This window comes from Chiloscyllium plagiosum, chromosome 2, assembly GCF_004010195.1.
Source record: "Chiloscyllium plagiosum isolate BGI_BamShark_2017 chromosome 2, ASM401019v2, whole genome shotgun sequence".
In the NCBI taxonomy this organism is placed as follows: domain Eukaryota; kingdom Metazoa; phylum Chordata; class Chondrichthyes; order Orectolobiformes; family Hemiscylliidae; genus Chiloscyllium; species Chiloscyllium plagiosum.
Window position 1 is genome coordinate 115459210 of NC_057711.1, and position 22748 is coordinate 115481957.

At 39.8% G+C, this 22748-nt stretch overlaps 1 protein-coding gene across 8 annotated transcripts in view; it reads left to right on the top strand.

Annotated features, from left to right (window-relative positions):
• trpm3 (transient receptor potential cation channel, subfamily M, member 3) overlaps nucleotides 1-22748 on the top strand; it is a 489546-nt gene that overhangs the window by 340342 nt on the left and 126456 nt on the right. Inside the window, exon 1 of one of the 8 annotated variants that reach the window (XM_043716574.1) lies at nucleotides 10882-11083. The exons of 5 other annotated variants lie outside the window; for them this stretch is intronic. Coding sequence is in view for 1 of the 3 variants with exons in the window: in XM_043716568.1 (XP_043572503.1) it covers nucleotides 19606-19620 (15 nt within the window). In the remaining 2 variants the exon portion in view is untranslated. Of the gene's footprint in view, nucleotides 1-10881; nucleotides 11084-11533; nucleotides 11965-19541; nucleotides 19621-22748 lie in introns of those variants that run through there. 2 more of the 8 variants (XM_043716582.1, XM_043716568.1) reach the window with 2 other exon arrangements.

Consider the following 22748-nt stretch of genomic DNA (forward strand, 5'->3'; position numbering starts at 1 on the left):
ATAGTGCGATTTCTCACACTCTACTCTGCAACTCACTTAATTAGCTGCAAACGAATGTCACCTTGTCTTTCCCTCTCACCACTAATCACTGCTGGGACTTCAGCATCAGCATCATTTTTAAAATGTAGTTATGCAGCAGGTCAAGGGCCATCAGTCTTCAGCATCCTTGAATGGTTCCTGTGAATTGCTCTGGAGATAGTGGACAGAAGCAAGTTCCCTTCCATGCTTTCCTGACAGGGACCAGGCAGTTCTGATGGCTGATGCAGTGAAGCATTGTCCTCTCTTCTTTGAGACCATAACATCAGACCCTGTCAATCTGGGGTCTTCTCCATCTCCTGATGCTGCCTGGCTTGCTGTGTTCTTCCAGCTTCCTGCTTGTCTATCTTGGATTCCAGCATCTGCAGATTTTTTTTGTCTCTAACCAGGGTCATGGTCTGGAGAAATGACCGTCAGTGCCACAATGACCTTTTGTGCTGCACAAGGGTGAGTACCATAGTCCTCTGTCTGTTGCCTCCTGCTCACTCAAAACCTGTTACCTCCAGTGGAAGGAGGCATTGTATTGCAAATATGCTGACCGTCATGACATGGTGTTCTGACCTTCACCTCAGGGCAGAATATAGAGCCATTGCTCCTCTCACCTGTATGGCATTGCGTGGAAGATGAGCTTCCTATGTCACAAGAGTACCTACGGCCGGAAGCTCTGCAATAGGGGGCAGCTCCAGATATGGGAGGCAACAAACTAATGGTATTATTGTTGGACTGGTAATCTAGAGACTCAGTTAATGTTGTGGTGACCCAGGTTCGAATCCCACCACGGTAGATGGTGGAATTTAAATTAGATTTTTTAAAAAAGTTTGGAATTAGGAGTCTAATGATGACCATAAAACAATTGTCTGAAAAACCCTTCAGGTTCAGTAATGTCCTTACCTGAGTCTGGCCTACATGTGACTCCAGACACCCTGCAGTGTGCTGACTCTTAACTGCTCTCTGGGCTATTAGGGATAGGCAATAAATGCTGTTGTAGCCAGCGATGCCCTCATATCATGAATAATTTTAATATAACCAGCTGGAGATTGATGCTGGTCCTGAGTTTGCATCTTCATCTAGTTATGAAACAGACCTTAGTGCAGTAGCAACACAGATGACCCCAGCTTCTGTACCTGGATCCATTGACAATAGTTCTAGTGATCAGATGTGGGTAATATCAAAATAAAATAGCGTCTCAGGAAAACGATAATGAAGCAGTCACAGCACACTCCAATACCATTTGAATAATGTTCTCCAAAACAATGGAAAGTGCAGGAGCCTAACAAGGAGATCAGTGGGCTGACTCTACATTGACGTTACTCATCGTTACACTGATTTAGATGTCTGTTGCTCAAGCTTTTTGATGCTCATACCATAGGAATTTTTACATGTGGCAGCAATAATGAGGATCTCCCCACAAACCCCTATAGTATCCACAAAAGACCAATTAAAGACAGCATGTTGACCGCCCCCCCTTGACTGTTCACTGCTGATAACCGTGGCAAGCTGCTGGGTTTTGTGCCTGCACTAAACAGCAAAGTAGCATAAAAGTACTGTGAGGCCTTAAGCTCAGGCCAACTATACAAAGCACAAAAAGGCAAGGCAGAGGTGCTGTGAATGGCATTAGGCGCAAAGTGAGTAAGTGCTAAGAGAGCATGGGAAGAGTCCTGAGATGCAGCCTGCTTCGATCCATGAGATAGGTGTCTGTGTCCCTGTGCATAAAGTGACCTGCAGCAGTATTACAACTATAGATGCTGATGCAATCCAGAGTGCAGCATGGACCAGTAGAATTGTAAGTGAGGTAGATGTACCACCCGGTTGTGGTGAGGCTGGTTAGGTGCCATTGTGGACAAGGGGAATGCCATGCATTGTGCCCTGAGATTTTGGGAACTTCTGACTAAGATCAGAGACTGAAGGAACAAGAAATGAGCTGGAGCAATCTGACTTTCACATTGGGAATTTTTACTATCTAGTTTCTATCCTGTGCCTCGGACAATAGGAACCGGTAATAATGACACACTAATGCATGCACAAAGGCTTCTTGCTGCTCACTAGCGAGATTCTCATCTTGCCATTCAAAACTTGGTGGCCGAATGGGATTTTTCTTCTCTACATTTGAGAATCTCATTTTTCCAATCTTTCCATACTTTCCCAACAGACTCACCGATGTTCGCATTGTTAAGGTACTGGGTAGATTCCAGTAATAATGTTGAGATACAGACCAGCAATGATTTAACTCAGTGACAGAAGAGACATAAAGAGTTGAATGACAGAATGGTGATATTGCTGAAGGATAAATATTTCATAATATTTAATAATAATAAATATTTAGTAAGTACTTAATAATTAAATAACTAATTTCATTAATTGAAATAGTGGCTATAGGATTCTTTACATTCACCTGAGAGAACAGGGGGACATTGGATTAATTTCTGAAAAGATGTATCATCTAAGAAGTTGTGACTGTAACATAATTAACTTTAGTTCTTTGATAGTATAGTGCAGAACTTGAGTATTACTGCAAAAAAGGCACATTTTGTTGAAGCTTTTCACCTTGCACTCATCAGGACATTTTGCAAGAAATATCAAAGTAAAGGAAAACAATGTTTATACTACATGATAGGAGAGTGTTGAAGATGGGGAATATCAAGACTAGGGACACATTTTAAGGTGAGAAGAGAGAGATTTAAAAGAAGATAAGCAAAGTTTTTACACAGAAGGAAGTTCAAGTGTGAAAAGACCTTCCTGAGGAAGAGGCGGATGCAGGTACAATTAGAATATTTAAAAGACATTTAGATGGATACATGAATAGGAAAGGTTTGGAGGATGTGGGCCAGGAGCAGACAGGAGGGCCTAGTTTAGTTTAGGATTATGTACGGCATGGACTGGTTTGACTGAAGTTCTGTGCTGTATGACTGTATGAACTCTCATTGTTTAAGACATTGTCCTGAGAAATGAACCAAAGAATGGTATTCCCTATTTTGTTAAACTGAACCATGTGCAGTGTGTGCACAGACCTTTCTGCCTGGAAAGAATAGGGCCCCTGTGAATTGATATATTCAGTATCTACTTGTTGATCACTCTATGAACCTGACTGATAATCATAAACTGATTGTTAGTATAATTCTTTGCCCAGTGAGGATTATTTAGCAAATGTTGTCTGATGGTGAAAACACATTTATGTTGGAGACTGTGTTCTAAGTTTTGTAATCATGCTAATCATGTACAATCAGTATATTGCCTCTTACAAACAGCTAAAAGGATAATGCTGTTTGATACAATCCACCAGCCTTCAGGACATACGACTTGCAAACCTAGCATCGCAGCAGCACTGAAATTTATATGCCACATATTGATTTGTGCACTAGACCAAATGTCTTTTTGCTACACAGCCAAAGAGACAAAGCCGAATGAATAATATGAATAACCAATTTATCTGTAATTGTCTGACAAAGCTATTGCATAATTCTAAAACCTGTGCTTTTGATGGGCTGTATAAATAGAACGTAAAGACAGTGCTTTTTAAAACATTTTCAGTATTTTTATTTATGGACTGAAATTGAAAATGAACTGTTTTAAAAACTAAGGATTGCTGAAGGAGTGTGGCATGTTTTTGAAAGCAAATATATTTACACTCATTGTAGGTATTGTTTACCCTGCTGCTGGATCCAGCAGTAACAGGAGAATGTGCAAAGGAGCTGGAACCATGCGTGTGTACAAATGGAGATTTCAGTAACAAGCAGCTGATGGATCTGTGGACTAGTGACTAATGTCAAAGGCCTTCTGTGAGCCAATAATTATGTGGTTGGTTGCTAGGTAGCTAATTGGCTTGGGACTATGAACAAGATAGAGAGAAATCACCAAGTCTACACCTACCCAGAAGCTCTCTCTGTTTGCTGTATTAGAAGCCATTTGATGAAAATTAGTTTATTTTTTTCCTTCAGGTGTGACTTTTAATTAATAAGTCAAGGATCTTTGATAAGTGTGAACTCTAAATGACTCTGGGGATAGCGGGTCTTCATTTACAGTGCACAGTGAGGTATAACAAGAGGCATGGAGTACAAAACCCCGAAAGTTTTTCTAAATCTATGTGAATGTAACTGTTTACAATTCTGCATACCCAAAGGATGTGAGGGAGAGGGTTAAACCGGTGGTGTGTATATAGAGCCCAGATACGGGAATAGAACCACTTCTTTCCCAGTCCCTTCTTGCTAACTTATATCAATGCCCCCTAATTCTGGACACCCCCATGAGTGAAAATATCTCAACACAGCCTCTTCGTTGATTAACAGACCGCAATCATGTCATCGCTTGGCTGTCTCTTTTCGAGAGAAAAGTGGTCCAACTTGTTCAGAACAGATTAGAACAGATTTCAAATGGAATAACTTGAAACAAAAGGAACAGTGTTTTTTTTTTAAAAAAAAGCTTGTTTAATACACACAAAAGGAAATTCATTTGTCCGGAAAGACTGTTGATAAGTCTTAAGCCTCCACGGTCTGAAATGCTAAAGGAATTTAATTACACAGCGCATTCCTGTAATGTCACAGCGGGTATTTGCAACATGACTTGTTGCTTATTACTTTAACTTTGTTTCGGTAAGAATTCCTGTCAAGATTCTTGTGGGATTTAAAGTAATACAGATTAAGCCCTTCATTAAGCCTGTGTTAATTAGTGCTTCACTTCACTATTAACTGGTACAAGGTATTAATCTGTTCGATTGGTAACAGGACAGTGAGCAATGGCCAGTGCGTGATCATGGGGCATTGACAAGTTCGGTATACTTAGCACCCTTCTCCCTGTATACCTGCATACCCAACTTCAACGTTTAAATCTGGAGGAAAAAAAAATTCTTCCATTTGTGCAGTAAGTCTTTTCAAAGATGTTCTGCACCAATAATAGAACATGGATAGATTGGGTAATCTCACATTTTATCTGCTTCATCTCTAGTGTTAGCTCCTGTTATAGGCTGGCCCGGTGTGTTTAAAGTGTTTATTGCAGAAACCAGACAGGAAGGTACAACAAAAATAATTTAAAAGGCAGGGATAGGATTGCCTGACATATGGTGCTTGTACGTTTATTAATAAAGAATAGCAGTTATCTGAAGGAATTCCTCGCTCACCCACTCTCTGTACTTTTGCTCTCAGTGTAGAAGGACACAGTTTTAAAAAAAAATATTTTACCAAGTCATTTTCTTCTCTTAACTTTTCTGTTATTTATAACTATTTTAACTGGATAAGGTCCAAAACATAATTGCAAGAATGATGCCGGAAGTTTAGAGTATGCAACTTTAAAGTTAAAGAATGAAAGGCTGGGGTATTTTCCTCCACAAAAGAGGAGGAAGAGCGGTGACCTGATCAAAGTATTGAAGATTGTAAAGAGCTTGCTTCCAGTAGACATGAAGAAGAAATTTCCACCTGAGAGAAATCCGAAACTAGAGGACATCAAAATAAGACAGTCACTAATAAATCTGGTAGGCAATTTTGGGAATTGATCACAGATTTGGGAATTGCCCATAAATTTGGCGATTTCACCCGCAGATTGGTGAAAATGTGGAGAACATGATGACAGGGAGTAACTGAAGTGACTAGCATCGATGCAGTTAAGGGGAGGCTGGATAAACATAACAAAGGAGATCACAGTCTAGATAAGTTCAAAACCCTTACCAGCAGTATGATCTTCCATTTAAAAATCACAAAGATATCCCAGTTGTTTTTTTTTATTCATCCCCATGATATTGAAAGAAAAGATATACACAGCTTCCATCTGTTCAGTTAACTAGTAAATGTTTTAATTGAGTACTGAGGGAATGCTGTTGAATATTCTCAGAAGTAGAAGCATCAAAACAGAAAATGTAAAACTCAGAAGATAATTTTCGTTCATTGTGTTTGCACTGACTTCAAAAGGCCCTAATCCCACTTTCTAGCTTTTGGTCTGTAGGTTAGGGCAGTTAAAGTGTATTTTCAAGTACTTTATGAATGCCTTGAAGGTTTTTTCCTTTCAGTGAGTTTCAGAATCCCACCCTCTGGATGAAAATCTTTCTCCTCAACTCATCTCTAATCAGTCTGCCAAATATTCCAAATCTGTGCCCCCGATTGTTGTCTTTACTGCTAATGGAAAATAGGTCCTTCCGAATCCACTCTATCTAAGCCCCACATTATTTTATACACCTCAAATAAATCTCTCTTCAGCCTCTTCTGTTCCAAATCAAAACAACCCCTGTCTTTTTTAGTATTCCTTATAGATTGCCTTCTTTATTCTTGGCAGCATTCTCATGAGAAGTCAACTAGAGACACCAACATGACCTCTTAGATGGATGTGAAGTTCCAGTGACATTGTCTGAAGAAGAGTTGGTGAGGTTCTCTGCAGGGTCTTCAGCGATTACTTGTCTTTCTAATAAATGCAGATGCTCTGGCTAATCGTTTGCTTCTATGATGGCAATGCCTCCAGCCGTCTGGATCTTAAGCTGTCCCTAAACATCTCCTGTCCACTCTCGTCCCTCCTCTCAGACAATCCTTTCTGATCAAGATTTTGGTCCAAGTATCAATTTCCTTTAATACTCCTGTGAAGGGATTTGGGATATTTCAGTATTGGAATATAATGCAAAGAAAATTGAAGTTATGCACTTTGGTAGCAAGTTCAGGTGTCCAAAGTATTCCTTAGGTGATTAGAGGTTGGAAAAGGTAAATATGCAAAGGGACTTGCGTATCACAGTTAATAAATCACTGAAGGCTAACATTCAGAAAGCTATTGAGAAGGCCTTTGGAATGTTAGCTATCATCAAGAGAGGACCTAAGTACAGTAGTAGTGAAATCTTGCTTCATTTGTACAGAAACATGCTTAGACCTGGAGTACCTTGTACAGTTTTGGTCTCCTTTTCACAGGAAATATATTATTGCCATAGAAGATAAGGGTTTGTATTCTCTAAAGTTTCAAAGAATGAAAGATGAACCCCATGAAACTTACAAAATACTTAAAAGACTAGACAGGGTAGATGCAGATAAGGTATTTCCCCTGATTGGGATGTCAAAAACCAAGTGATGTAAGGAGGATGTCATTAACAACTGAGTGCAGGAGATTTTATTTTAACTCAGAGGGTCATGAATCTTTGGAATTCTATACTCCCAGAGCGCCGAGGAAATTCAGTCTTTGAGTATACTTAAAGTAGGTTATACATTTTTGATTATCAATGATATAAAGGATATGGGGATAGTGTGGGTAAAAGATATTAAAATATTCACTCAGCCATGATTGTATTAAATGACAGAACCAACTTAATGGGCTGAATGGCCTTCTATTCCTATGTGAAAGTGAGGATTGCAGATGCTGGAGATTAGAGTCGAGAGTGTGGTGCTGGAAAAGCACAGTAGGTCAGGTAGCATCTGAGGAACAGGAGAGTCAACGTTTCAGGCAAAAGCCGTTCATCAGGAATGAGGTCATTCCTTATGAAGGGTTTTTGCCTGAAACATCGATTCTCCTGCTCTTTGGACGCTGCCTGACCTGCTGTGCTTTTCCAGCATCACACTCTTGACTCCTATTCCTATGTCCCTATGTAATCAACATCTAGAAGTGCATATTGTTGGGTTATAAAGTTTCAGCATGAACCTGAGGAAGCAATGAGTGTTCTTTGTTTGGATTTTCCTGATCCCTTCCCTTAGTAGAGGATAAGGCTAACCATTGATTGTAAGTGGATTTCAGGCACTACTAGCTGCTGCCCACACCTTGCACTCCTTCAGTGTTACTGTGGTGTACCTGGCTGTGACTCTCAGCATTACTCCAGATGATTGTGGCCTCCCTCAGACAGCAGCAGGTCAAATTAGAGCACATCTAGAGTGAGACTTTAGCTGAATAAAGTAAAAGATCTCTACCAATAGGACTTGCCATCATGATCACATCCAGGCACCAATCACAAATTAGATTCTGGCTGAAATGTGGCTCTCATCCCTGTGGCTTCTTTTGGAAGATAATTATTTGCCATCAAACCCTAAACTGTTCTCCCCAAATCATGCTGTATAAGGAATCTTGCTGTGTGAAAATGTTACATTACAACAGTGATTAGACTTCAAAGTACTTCATAGAATCATTAAGTCCCCACAGTATGGAAACAGGCCATTCAGCCCAACAAGTCCACACTCTGAAGAGTATCCCACCCAGACCCATTTCTCTACCCTATTCCCTGACATTTTAATTGACTGTAGAATGCATTGGGACCCCCTGAGATCATTAAAGGCCCCGACCATACAAAAACAAATATTATCTTTCTCTAGACCATTTCAGACCAGCTGAATAAACTTTGAGGTGCTGTTGAGGATATTTCTTTATTGGGTTCTCTGTAAGAGTTAGATTGGTTGTGAGGATACAGAATTTCAATCATCAGAAGATCATGATGGGCTCAGGAACACATGCAGAAAGTATTTCGATATTCATAATGTATCTATTCACTTCATCAGAGTGTTCCAGCCACTGTCTACAATTTAAGTCTCACGAGTAAGATCAAATGCTGACTGAGAAAAACACCAACTTGTTGGAGTCTTACCTGACACACAGGCAGATGGTCATGGTTGTTGAAGGTTAGTCATCTCAGCTCCAGGACATCTCGGCAGGAGTTCCTCAGGATAATGTCCTCGACCCAACCATCTTCAGCTACTTTATCCTTCCATCCATCAGAACGTGAGAAGTTGGGATATTTACTATTGATTGCATAATGTTCAGCCCCACTCACAATTCCTCAGGCACAGAAACAGTATGTGACCAAATGCTAGAAGACCTGGACAACATCCAATCAGTGGCAATAAGTAGCTAGTAGTATTTGTACCATCTCCAAAAAGAGTGAATTAAACCATCGCCCTTGGCGTTCAATGACATTATCATCACTGAATCACCCATTGTTATCAACCTGGGAGCTATCATAGACCAGAGACTGAACTGGACGATCCATATAAATGCCATGACTACAAGAGCAGGTCAGAGGCTGGGAATTCTGCAACAAGTAACTCACTTGCTGATCCTCAAAACCTACAACCATCTGAAAAGCACACGTCATGAATGTGATAGAATACCCTCCATCTTCCTGGATGAGTGTAGTTCCGGCAATACACAGAAAGCTTGAAACCTCCTAAAACACAGCATTTGCTTGATTGACACCGCATCTAACACCTTCAATATTCACTTCCTCCCCAACGCCACAGCTTAGACAGCACCTTTCAAAGCCATGACTACCAGCCTGGAGAAGGGCAAGGGCAACAGATACATGGGAACACCATCACTTTACAAGTTCCCCACCAAGGCACTCACCGTCCTGACTTGGAACTGTATCACGATCTTTCAGTGTCATTGGCTCAAAATTCTGGAACTCCTCCGCGAACAGCAATGTCAGATGAGATGTTCATCTGAGACTGTGTTTGAATTTTTTGGATGGATGGGAAAAATTCCATGGGAGTATTTTGAAGAAGAGCAAGGAAGTTACATCCGGTGTTGTGTGCTAAAACAGCTATGAGTTAAAATCAGATTGGAGCATTGTGATAAAGTTGTATAAAATATATACCATCGTCAGCTGGGAATTTGGATTTTCAAAATACACTTAGTTCTGTGAATGTAACATTATGTTTTAAAGCAGTCACAACATCATTTTTAAAAGAGATTTAAATGCATTCATTTCCAAGAAAGCAATTGGCTTAGTGAGGTCCCAGTCAGATAGTATGGTATTAATTAATGAAGTGTTTATGCTACTGAGTTTAGGACATGTAGAAAAGAAACAAATGATCTGGGGAGTTTTGTTTGAGTTCAGGACAGAAGAACAATGTTTTCAATTCAGAATAATGGCTTCATCCTAGAGGACAATCCGTCTTAGTTATGTAGAATTTCCAGAGTGGGAGAGATTAATTTTCAGAATCTCCAGATTGTGAGAGTTTGCTAAATTTTCAAGCTATAAGAGCTAGTGTCATCTACTGTAAGTTGGGCTAAACTGGGAGAGAATGGTTTATATAAAATCATATATAATCTATCAATAATATCCAAGTGTGTTTATTCTTGTGATTTTTGAGAAATTGCCATCCAATTCTCAGGTATGTTTTGACACCTTCTGTTTGAATGTCACATTTAAAGATGACAGTAGTCACTTTACATGTCTGAAGACAGCTCAGAGCTAAGACTATTTTTTGTTCCAAGTGGAGGATCAATAATATTGAGCTCCGTTCACTGAAATATACAAACACAAAGGCCACTCAGCCCTTCCAGATTGTTCTTCATTCACTGATTTTAATGCTGATCCATACCCATACTCCATCCCTGATCTGCTTTGGCTCCATATTCTTATTAAGAAAGATGTATCTGCCTCAGCTTCAAAATGATTCATTAAACTAGCATCAATCGCTTGTTGTGGGCATGACCTCAAGGACAGTCTGTGTGAAGAAATGTTTCCTAAATTTACACTCCTGAAGAAGATGAGAAGTGTTGGAGAGCAATAAAAAACAGAAGTAAAACTCTGAATATATCTTAAAACAACTGTGTGTTGTGAGGTACAAAGCTGTGCATTTATTAGTGGTTTTACAGAAATCTAATGCATAATAAAAGATTTTTGGACAAGTTGGCATTGGTGAAATGACCTAACAATCCAGATGACGTTGGCAAAGTACATTTATAGCCAATTGAAAATCTGAGTAAAAATATTAAACATGGCTCAGAACAAACCCAATCTTCTGACTGCCTCGATAAATGGATTATAATCATGGGACTGGTCAGGGCATTAACTATCACGAGATTTGGAGACTAAATCAAAGAGGTTTTTGTCTTCTCACATGCTTATCCTGTGAATGCCAGTTCTTAAATAAGATCAAGCATTAGTATAAGGGAAAGAAAGTCTGATTATTTCAGATAAGAAGGCATGAGGCACGGAGTTGATAAAATGAACCAGATCTAGGTGTTGACATTCCAAGCCTTTCCCTGTTTGGTGGAAAAAAAATGAAGAAGGAAGCCATCAGCTTCCCCTCTGATTTCATTCCTCAGCACCGGAGAGAAACAGGAAAAGTGACCTGCAGCATGGACACCATCCAAATGGAAAGTAGGTATCCGTGACAACAGAAGAACCAGTTCCTTTGTCTGCTCATGTACCTCATTCAACATTTGCTCACTCATCAGCAATTTAGTGCCCTCTCAGAAAGAATTAGAATTCCTCGATAAGTATTTCTGTAGCTACTCTACTGACAGACAGAGAAAAATGGGACTTTTATTCAAAATATAATTAAAGTCATTGTTTGTTGGCAGTTTATAAATCTGAAAGTAGTTGCATAGAGACGCCATCATTCCCCACCATCCTTCTCAATATATTGGTCTTGATCTCCTAATCTAACTCAGGTACATTAAGGCTATGTGTCCAGTTGATGGGGGGGCAGGGGGGTGGGGGGGTGGGGGGGGGGGGGGAGGGTACAGCGTTGAGTGACTTAATTATTCCCAAGATTAAAAATATTTGGCTCGATCACAGTTTAATGTTGTGGTATTAGCGTGCTATTTTTCAAAGGATTAGCTTCTCCAGTGGAATTATAAGATGGCTAAACATTCCCTCAGCAGAGTTTTCATATGCATACATTTAAAACAAAATACCTGCTTCAAGTTGAGAGGAAATCCAAAATTTTGAGCCTTTTGTTCTTGGATTAAAAGATCAAACCCAGATTTGCTTTTTAAGGGGCAATATGTGTGGACAGATCTAGTAAAATGCAACCAGTCCCTTTAGCACATGCCGAGTACCTAATGGACCCAGAGCCTATTGCTGCGTGTGTGTATTTTTTTTAAATGAGTGTGAGTATAGAGTTGAGTGGGCTGTCTATCAGCAGCGCAGACACAGCATAAGGCAAGAACCAAGGGAATGGTTTGTGTGGAGTTGTTGCTCACTGAAAGTGCACACGACATAGGAGCAGTCTGTAACTTCAAAAAGGCCTTCAACAGGTATCGCTGCATTCATAAGTATTTTTCAAAGTGAGCTGTGTTTATTTATGTCTGAGACTTTATGAAATGTGAGCTTAAGCCTAAAGCTTAAAGTACTCAACTTGTCTACTGCCTAACCTTTATCTCTGGAGTTCAGTCACTCTGTATGCTTTGAAAATTGTTCGAAGGGCTATATTTACTAGCTGAGAAGTAATTTTATTTTTCTGTCCTGCTAGATGTGAGTTTTAAGAGAGAGAGAGCACACTCAAGAACAGTGGCATTGACCAAGCACAAATACTGTAAAAGGTTATGTTCACAATTGTTTTGCTAAAACTTCTTGAATAGTTTTGCAATCATTGAGGTTCCTTATGTTACGCATAAAATCTGAATAACCTTCAAATAAGAATCAAACTAAGATAGAACTTACGGCTGACCAGTCTGTAACGTGTTTAGAATTGATGGCATTTCAGCAAGACACCCTGAGGTCTGTGCTTGAAGAAGTGTTAGGATTAATAATTTGATTTAATTAGCTCAAAGCTTTTCAGTTTGTTCATGAGATAAAGAGAGACAACAGTCACTTCGTAAAGTATTGAAGATGAGTTTTAACGATTTTGTTTCTCTTTATACATAATGCTGTAGTTAAAAAGAGAAATCTAAGCAATACTGTACCCATTAAAGGTGATGTAAAAATGCTAATTTATTATTTATTTTAGTTGTTTCTAATCAACAGAATGCCATTTATGATAACGTGGATATAAAGTTCCAACTGTACAATCGCATACAAATAACCTTTACGATAAGACCCCAATGAAATAACAATGAGAATGTATATGTTTGTTAAACCACTCACTTCAGCTGGGTCAGGTTTTTTATGAAGATCATTGCAAAGTGGACCAAGAGCAATCTCAGTTTCATTGATTTTTTCAAGGCTACATAAAAATGTTGGGACTTAAAATTGGATCATAAATTAACTTTTATGTTTTCTTCTGTTATTAAAGGTATAGTTAATACTATTAACTGGCATCCTTTCGAATTGTGAAAGCTTATTAATGCAGATTTTAAAAAGTGTAAAATGCAACCAAGAAATTACTGGAAAAGCTCAGCAGGTCTGGCAGTTTCTGTGGAGATAAATCAGGGTTAAAATTTTGGTCCAGTGGCCCTTCCTCAGGACTGAAATAGATTTGGATGTTATGTAAAATTGATCAACTGAAATGCAATAGAAAAATATATCTTCACTCAATCCCTGCAAACCCCTGATAGTGCAGCAATATTGTACTTTGAGATTCAATTCACAATCTGTTTTATAGTAGTATCACTACCCGCAAGTTGGAGAGTAGAAATATCAACATGGCTGTTTGATGTTACCTATAATCTGTGGTAACAATTTTCATAACCTAGAAGAGCAAGAGATAATAGTCAAATGTAATTAGAACAGGCCAGTTCTCCCTGGTTCCTGGCCATTGCTTACCCAACAAACAACATGACTAAAAAAAATTGATCTCTTCAGAATCTCATTGCTGATTGTGGAATCTAGCTGTGTGCAAATTTGCAGCTGTGGTTTCTATTTTACAATACTTCAGAAGCTACTTTATTAACTGTAAAACATTTCAGCCACCCTGAGATCATAAAAAATGCTACAGAAATACAACTTATTTCTTTCAACTGGGATGTCATTGCTCACTGTCATGACCCCACTTGTTCAGTGATCACTGGTACTGGGTCATGATCACTTCATATGAATGCTTGGACTACTATACACAGGTCTGGCCCCAGTGCTATTAAAGCCATAGGGAGGCACAGAAGAAGTAAAAAAAAAGATTGGCAGTATCCATCAAGAAAGACTGGAACAGGCAGTAACTGGTTTCTTGAGAAAAGTTAAGATTGATGGGTGACCTCAATTCATAGAATGCTTCTAGCACAGAAGGAGGCCATCCAGCCTTCTGTGGCAGTTCTGGAACAATCCTCCTAATGCAATTCCCCTGCCTTTTCCCCAAATCTATGTGTATTCCTCCCTTTCAGAAAACCTAATTCCCTGTTGAAAGCCTAGACTGATCCTCTTTCCACAATACTCTCAGGCAGTTCATTCCAGATCATGACCACTCACGTTTTTCCACATGTTTTGATTGCTTCTGCTTGTTTAGCCATTTTAAACACCACTAATAAATCTCCTCTCAACTTTGCCTTCCTCACTTCTCCACCTACATAACTGATCTTCCTCACCTCTGGAATATTCTTGTCAGCCTTTCAGCACTGTCTCAAACACCTTCATTTTCATTCTGAAGTGTAGTATCCAGAACTGATGTAAAACTTCAGTTCTGATTAAATGAATGTTTTATACAAGTTCAACGTACCTTCCTGGTTTTTGTACTGTATGCATAAAACATAGGATGCTATATGTGTTGTTAACCACCCTTTAATCTTGTCCTGGTACTTTCAATAGCTTTTAAACTTATACCCTCATGTCTCTCTGCTTTTACCTCCCTTTAAAATTGTCTATATTTCTATATAATACCTCCGAGATCTCTCTGCCAAAATTGAACTCTTAGTAGACGAGCACAGCAGGATGAACGCAGCAAGCCAGGCAGCATCAGGAAGTGTACAAGTTGACATTTCAAGTGTAATCCTTCTTCAGGACTCTTTACATTTCTCCATATTGAACTCCATTTGCCATATGTCCTCAGCCCCACACCCCATCCTTTTGAGGTTCTACACTATCCTCCCCACAGCTAACAAAACTTTCAAGCTTCATGTTGGCCACAAATTTTGAAGTTGTGCTCTGCGTGCCAAGGTCTAGAAAATTAACATATAAATATTTGTTTGGTGGTAGAGAACTTGAGTATACCTGAAAATAAACATGCTTTGTTGAACATTTCCAGCTTGTATAGATCAGGTCATTTGAAAGAATACCAAAGAGGGAACAACATTTTAGGCTGCTGGAGAAAAGAGTGCTGATTAGTCAGCAGGTGGATTCTGGTTGGTCGAGGCATTGCCATGGAGAATGTATTATGCAGCTAATAACTGACAGTTAACTGCCAAGAAAGAACATCTACATACATTGCACCTCTTCAAAATTAACAAAATAGCCAAAAGGCATCCTCTAAATCAATCCTCAGGCAACGCCTTGTGACCAAACAAAATCAACCTGCCTGGTTTAAATTTAAACAAATCTTGGCAGTTATCAACATTAAGTACAAACAGCCTCCCCAATAACTCCGCCTTATTAATTTTGAACAATTCAAGTTTCAGAATTGCCATTTTCTTTTACCATGACCTTGGGAGTATCTTTTTCCTTGATGAAGACAGTTGCAAAGTATTCATTCAATAGCTTAATCATGTCCCTACCTCCTTCCTCCAAATGTAGATCCCTTTTTGGTCTAAGATTGTTCCCATTCTTCATTGTATCTCTATTATTACTTAAATTCCTGTACAAGACTTTTGGGATTCCTTTTTATATTAACTACTAATTACTTCACAGTCTCTCTCTTTGTTTCTCTCGTGTGCTTTTTCAATTCACCTCTGAACCTTTTATATTTAGCCCAATTCACAAGCTATATTGTCCACCTAACCCCTGTCACAGCTTTTCTGCTTCATCTTAATTTCTATGTTTTTTTGTTTCCAGGAAGCTGTATATTTTTTGCCCTCTATTTCTTTGTTGAGGGAATATACCTGGACTGTGCCTGAACTATCTCTTCAATAAACACAGTCCATGAGGCAGTTACAGTTCTGCATGTTAACCATTTCCCCCCAGTTAATTATTCTTAATCTGGATTATTCCTTGTTCTTTCCTATAGCCAACCTAAATGCCATGTCACAATAGTCGCTCTCTGTAACTTCCCTGCAAATTTGTCCTCTATATTTTTCCTGCTCATTGGTGACCTATTCATTATACATAGCAGTGTAATTGCATTATTTCTGTTCCTCAGCCCAAATAGATTATTCTCTTGATCCCTGTGGGATGTCTCTCTCCCTCTCCATGATTGCAGCATTCCTTTTATCAATGCCACAATGCTTTCCCCTTTCCTACTTCTCCTGAACATCTGGTATTTATATCCAGTCTTACCTTTCATTGAGCTAGTTTTCCTTCATAACCACAAAATCAAATTTCTATGTGACTGTCCATCCCTGCAACATTCAAATGATTTATTACACTCTGCACAGTAATCCTAAATTGGACACCATAAGCTTCCAATTTACTTTGAACCTACCTACAAGTTCCAGCTCCAATGCTTTATGTCTCTCCTAATATTCCATGTTCTTCTGAATTCCACTGTAGCATTACCATTTAGTTCACACACCCTTGCCAAGGTAGTTCAATAGAACCAGCAAAACAGGAAGTTAGTCCCAGCTCTAGGTACAACACATCCTGCCTCTTCTCCAGAGATGGATCGGAAGCCTTCCCACCTGTAACATAATTCCAACCGTACATTCACCTGCTTTGTCCTGCTGAAGTTTGGCGACTTCAGCATTGGCGAGTCTGGCGCAGATGGTGGTGAGACACAGGAACCGAGGGCAGTGGCATTGGCAGCAGTGAAGCGGCGTTGGTGGATTCAGTGCAGCTGGGCTTGGTGAGCCCAGACTCATGGCGGGGGCGGTAGCAAGGATAATCAGGACATTTTCTTTTCCTGTTGTATCTGTGTCTTTAATTTTAGCCCTTTTTTAAAAATTCTAACTATGATGTCACTGGGGAGTGGCGACTCTGTGCTCTTTTCACTCAGATACACATGACAATAAAATCTGAATTAATCTAAATATTGGTGGGTGTGGTACTTGGAATAGGTTCTATGTTCAAAGGTCCTGCTTATTAATTTCTGAGCATGCTCTCTTTCTCACATCCTTCTTTCTCAGTTTGCACACCTGAGAGGTTGGAGCTGACTTGCCAGTAGATACTTAAGAAAATAGAGACATACCAGCTACCCACTTGTCTTTGGTTGCTACCATTCAAATTTAGGGAATGTAACTGATTCTTTTTCTCTTTTGCTGGCTGGCCAGTATTTATTACCCATCCCTATTTGCCCTTGAGAAGGTGGTAGTGAGCTACCTTCTTCAACTGCTGTCGTCCAATGTGCTGCAGGTATACCCACAATGTCATCAGGGAGGAAATTCTAGGATGTTGTCCCGGCGACAGTGAAGGAACAACAATGTCAGGAAGGTGAGTGGCTTAGAGAGGAACTTGCAGGCGACGGTATTCCCACATATCTGCTGCCCTTACAGAGGCATCACCACTTCAGGGAGAATCTAAAACTGGGGACAATGAATGTAAGAGACTCGTAATAAATCTAATAAGGAATTCAAGAAAAGATTCTCCACCGAGAAACTAATGGGAATGTGGACCTTGCTAGCAGAAAGTGGTTGTGATACCGAGAATAGATACATTTCAGAAAACGTTGGAAAACCATGAAGAGGAAAAGACTGGGAGTGAAGCTGTTAGGGTTAGATGGCTAGGGGGTGGAAGTGAGGCTTATGTAAAATGACCCATTTTAGACCAAGAACTAGAAATAAAAATAAATTTGGCATTGGAAATATGTTTCATTGTACCATTAATATTTAGCATTTAGTTGGCTTAATGTACAAATCATGAGCTTGTGATACATATGCCCTCCAGCTCAGTTCAGTAATCTAATGGGTCAGAGTTTTCTATAATAGGGTATCCAATAGCTCTTACTATTAGCTAACTTTTGCTCTTCAGCTTGAACCATTTTTTGCCCACCAAGTTGCTCAGATTGTCACCTTACAATGTCCTGCGGGGGCATCATGTGAACTAGTACACCAACTGAATTATCTCCTTAACTGCTCAGTGTTGTAGGATCGGAAAATAGTCAGCACTTGGACTGAACACGGAAATAGAATTGAGAGTTGGTGAATTCAATATCAGAAGCAAATTCCCAAAGTTTCTAGAAATCAGAAGCAGGAATAGTGAGTTGGTCAGTGAGGCTTGCAGATACAGTGAGGAAGAGACAGTACATGGGGAGAAAAGGTGAGTTGAGCTGGGGAGAAATGAGTTCGGTGGGTCAGCAAGACAACACTGAGATGACCAGGACAGCTCTTATTTATGGATTTTTGGGAATGAGATAGAAGTGGGCTGTTTAATGTTGGGAGACTATGGAGTTGACAGGAGGGAAGTCTGCAGAGGTCAGTGATGGCCTCAGTCAGCTAAGTTGAGGTCAGTATTCCAAAAAGCACCAGTGCCACCTTTGCCAGTGAGTTTGATGACAATATTTGGGTTTGATCTCAGAACAGCATGCAGCATGTCCTGAGGGAGTCAGGCTAGAGTGGGTGATGGGAGCAGAGAAGTTGAAACAGCTAATGTCAGTTCCTAATGAAAAGATCTGGAGAGGGTAAAATGCCAGGAGGAGTGTTCCAGGTGGAAGAAGAATGTTTTTTGATACCTAATAAAACATAAGAAGGGAAATTGAAAGCAAAAAAGACTAGCAATTAGAGAACCAAACAGAAAATAGGGAGAGAAGAACTGTAGGCATTCTTGGTAGTGAATTTCTTACTTGTAAAAAAGGTTAACGCCATGGATGCTGGACATTGATAGTAAGGACAAGAGCTGATAAAACTCAACAGTTCAGTGAGTCACACATGTAGGTAGGTACGGACTACAATAGGGGAGATTCACTATGGTCTATGAGAAGATATTCCTCCTCACTTCTCTCTTATATAGGTGTCTCCTCTTCTCTGAGATTATGCCTTTTGGTCATCAACTCTCTCACAAAGGGAAACAACTTTTCTTCATCTACTCTGTCAAGTCCCATAAGGATTTTGTATGTTTCAATCAGGTTGTTTTTCATTTTCCAGCCAATGGTAACCCGACCAATCAACACCCACCCTCTTCTCACTCTTCATAAAATGGTATCTCCTCCTTCAAGTCTGCTTCTTGCATCCTAATACGGATCAGAGCAAGATGAAAAACCTCTGAAAGCTTCAACGTTTTGTCTCATTTTAGCAATGTTTAAGTTCTGTAGTACCGTTCATTTACTTATGTAAAAGCACTACACAGGTGTAGTGATTGTAATGAGGTCAACCAGGTCATAGAGGTTTACAGCATGGAATCAGGCCTTCAGCCCAACTTGTCCATGCCACCCAGTTTTTCACAATTAATCTAGTCCCATTTGCTTGCATTTGGCCCATATCCCTCCATACCTATCCCATCTGTGCATCTATCCAAATGTTTCTTCAATGACAAAATTGTACTCACCTACACCACTTCCTCTGACAGCTGGTACCAGACACTCACCACCCTCTGTGTCAAAGAATTGCTCCTCTGGACCCTTTTGTATTTCTCCCCTCTCACTTTAAACCTAAGCCCTCTAGTTATAGTCTCCCCTACCATGGGGAAAAGCTGTTGGCTTTCTACCCTATCTATGACTCTCATGATTTTATAGGTCTCTATAGAGTCATTACTCAGTCTCCTATGCTCCAGAGAAAAAAACGGCATAGAAAATTCATTGAATGTGAGTTCCCTGATTGGAGTTGTTAATCTGGTCCAATCAGGGACCCCTGGCTGACAAATATAAACAGGAGTGTCAGACATCCTGTCCACTCTGAGTGCTGGCTCTGAGGGAGCCAGATCAGTGTCAAGAACTCCCCATCTGCAAATAAAGGGTGACGTGGTGACAGGGTACCGGCTCTGTGGAGTTATTTCAATGGGCGTACATTGAGATGAAATATGATAAGGTGAGTAATGGAGATGGGAGTGTCAGGAAGAAGACAAGGAAGATGTAAAACCAGATTAGATGGTGTGATGGCAAGACACTTGAATATAATGGGATTAGAACAGGATGAGTAACTGAGAGCAGAAGATTGAGAAGTGGGATCAAGCAGCATTGTGGCAGAACTGAGCAAAATGGGAGACCTCAAACAAATACAAATTGTTGTTGCCATGTTTATTCCATTTCATTATACTGCACTGATTATCTGTGAAAACAGTGAACGGAGAGACATTATTCAAACCAGATAAGCATCAGTCATTTATATCACTGACAGGAATTCTGTACTAGGTTCTCACACTCTCCTATCATAAACTTTGAAGAAAAGGAAGTCAGTTTTTGTTTCTATCTAGGATTTCCCACCTTCTTTACCCTGCTAGTTCTTGTAACCTTCCAGGAATGCCACAGTGAAAAATCAGGAGAAACCATTCCCTGGTTCCCATTTCAATTCTATCTCATGGTGCCATCCGGGGAGGTCTTGTTGTGCAGTGATAATTCCCTGACCTCTGGGCCAGAGTTCAAGTCCAGCTGTTGTCCATGATGCCCATGGATAATGCAGCCCAAATAGTTTGATCCTCTGCCTGTGAATCCTATTATTGACAGGTGGTATGAGTTTCCTGGTTCTCGATGCTGCTGAACACAACAGCAGGCTGCTGTAGTACATTGCTATGTGTCATAGATGCTAATGCCCTCAGGTCATGGTACCTGAACACCAAGGTGCATGAGTGAATGTGTTCTTACAAACGAAGAAAGACCTTTCAGAGACCTCAGTGAAAAGGAAGGTCTGGCACACTGGGCTCTAGTATAAGATCAACACTTGTGCCTCACCCTTGAATTCCTTTCAAAGTCATGAAGACTATGTGAAGGATTTCTTTTGTAGTTCATTAATATATTTCAAGAGTTTCACTTCAAAAGTAGACTTCCGTCTTCTAAACTGTGTCAGTGACTTACAAAAGATCACAGATTTCCCATCTCATCCCACACTGCTTTAATATTTGATGCTAGCAGTTTTCTTCATCTCACTCTTAAGCCCAGAGACGCTCAGAATGACAGAATAAAGGCAATGTTTTAAGTTTGCATTATTTCCGCCTCTCTCATTAAAGTTGAAGCAAATTATATGCTTCTGACGAGATGAATTCAGAATGGTCTCCAATAATGAGGACTTCTAAGCGGTGTAAAACAAATCAATGACAGATTGAGCAGGAAAAGGGAATGTCAGTTCAATGTGAACTGTTTCGAGAACAGTCTTTCCATGGGTGAGTTCAGCTTTGACAATGAGCTTTGATGCCCTGATTATAATGGGAGTTAATGATGTCCTTAATGATCCAATGAGAAATGGGCATGTCACCAACCTCTGGTGCCCATCTGCAAGTGGGAGGTGAAAAGGTCATTCCTGCTCACCACTGTTCCTGTAGGATCATGCTGATTGTCCTTCAGTACAAATTGACTGATTTTTTTTGCCACCATTATAATGGTGACTACATTGCCAGCAAATCACATTCACTGATCAGAAAGCACTTTGTGGATCATGAAGTTGTGGAAGACACTGCAGCAATGCAAGCTTTTTATTTTACTTTTTAACCAGTTGAACATCTCACGAAGAGTCTTTATTTTGCTTCTTTCTATGATTGTCGTCTTAAACATTTTTCCACCTTTTCTGCACTGAAACACCTGGCTTTGCCAAATCTGTCACCCCAGGCAGTCTGTTCCCTAGCCCCTGTCAGTGTTATGCTGTATCTACATGGTGAGAATGTGGAACTCATACTATAGGGTGTGTTTGATGAGAATAACATGATTTGGAGATGCCAGTATTGGACTGGGGCGTACAAAGTTAAAAATCACACCACACCAGGTTATAGTCCCAACAAGTTTAATTTAAAGCACTAGCTTTTGGAGTGCTGCTCCTTCACCAGGTGGTTGTGGAGTACGGTACACAATTGTAAGACACAGAATTTATAGCAAAAGTTTACAGTGTGATGAACCTGAAATTATGCATTGAAAAATACCTTGATTGTTTGTTAAGTCTCTCATCTGTTAGAATGACCATGTTAGTTTCACTTCTTTCATATGCAAATCACAAAACCTTTTTTAAAAAGTTACATTCTCGGGTTAACTTTAACAATTGCTGTCAGCCCAGATAATGTGTTGAAGGTGTTAGCCCCCTGTGTGCTGCTGTCTGTGCCATAATGTTTAGACTGATTCTAATCTAAAAAATGAGTTGACAAAGTCTTACATGGATCCATGCAGTTTTTGAGCAAAGTACAATGTAACTCTGTGAGTGCAAATTCACCCCACAGTGTGTGTGTGTGTCTGTGTCTGGGGTGGGGGTTTATGAGTGTCTGTGAGAGTCTATGTGTGTGTGAGTGTAAAGGGTTTGAGATGAAGCTCAATAAACATATGAGACAGAAAGGGATAGGAGATATTGATGGAGTGAGATGTTAAGCTGCAACACCCTACTACATCTCACCCAATGAGCATATTACTTTATCTCACTCGTGCTTGTCTAGCTTTCCCTGAGGTTCAGCTGAAGCTACAACACCAACAAAGATCTGCACTTGTCCAAACTCCACTTTTCTTTATCTCCTCAGTCACTTCTTGTGGTAGCAAATTCCACATTCTCACCATCCTCTGGATAAACAGATTTCTCCCAAGTCCCTTTCAGAATTTATTGGTTGTGACCCTCAGTATTTAACTCCTCTCCCTCCCAACCCCACCTATTGGTTAGCACCTTTCTCCTGTGTCAGCATATTGTACTATTAAGGCTAAGAAATGGCAGTTTGTAGAATTTTTAGTTACTGACTAATACTCTGAAGTTACTTATGGTACAGGGCTTACTGCCAAATGGCTAATGCAAAGTCTTTCTGAACATGAGATGGAAAATCTGGTAAAAGGTCATTCCTTTATTAAAAAAATAAAATTTCCATATTATATTACTCTCTACAAGGATTTTAATTTCACACTCCAGTAACATGGGAATCAATCAGTAAAAAGTACAAACCTGGATTTAATTAAGCATTTTTTTGGATGCCAGTCCATTATTGTGGTTTATAATAACATTTGTTCATAATATTCCTGTGATGCACTTCCCATTGGTAA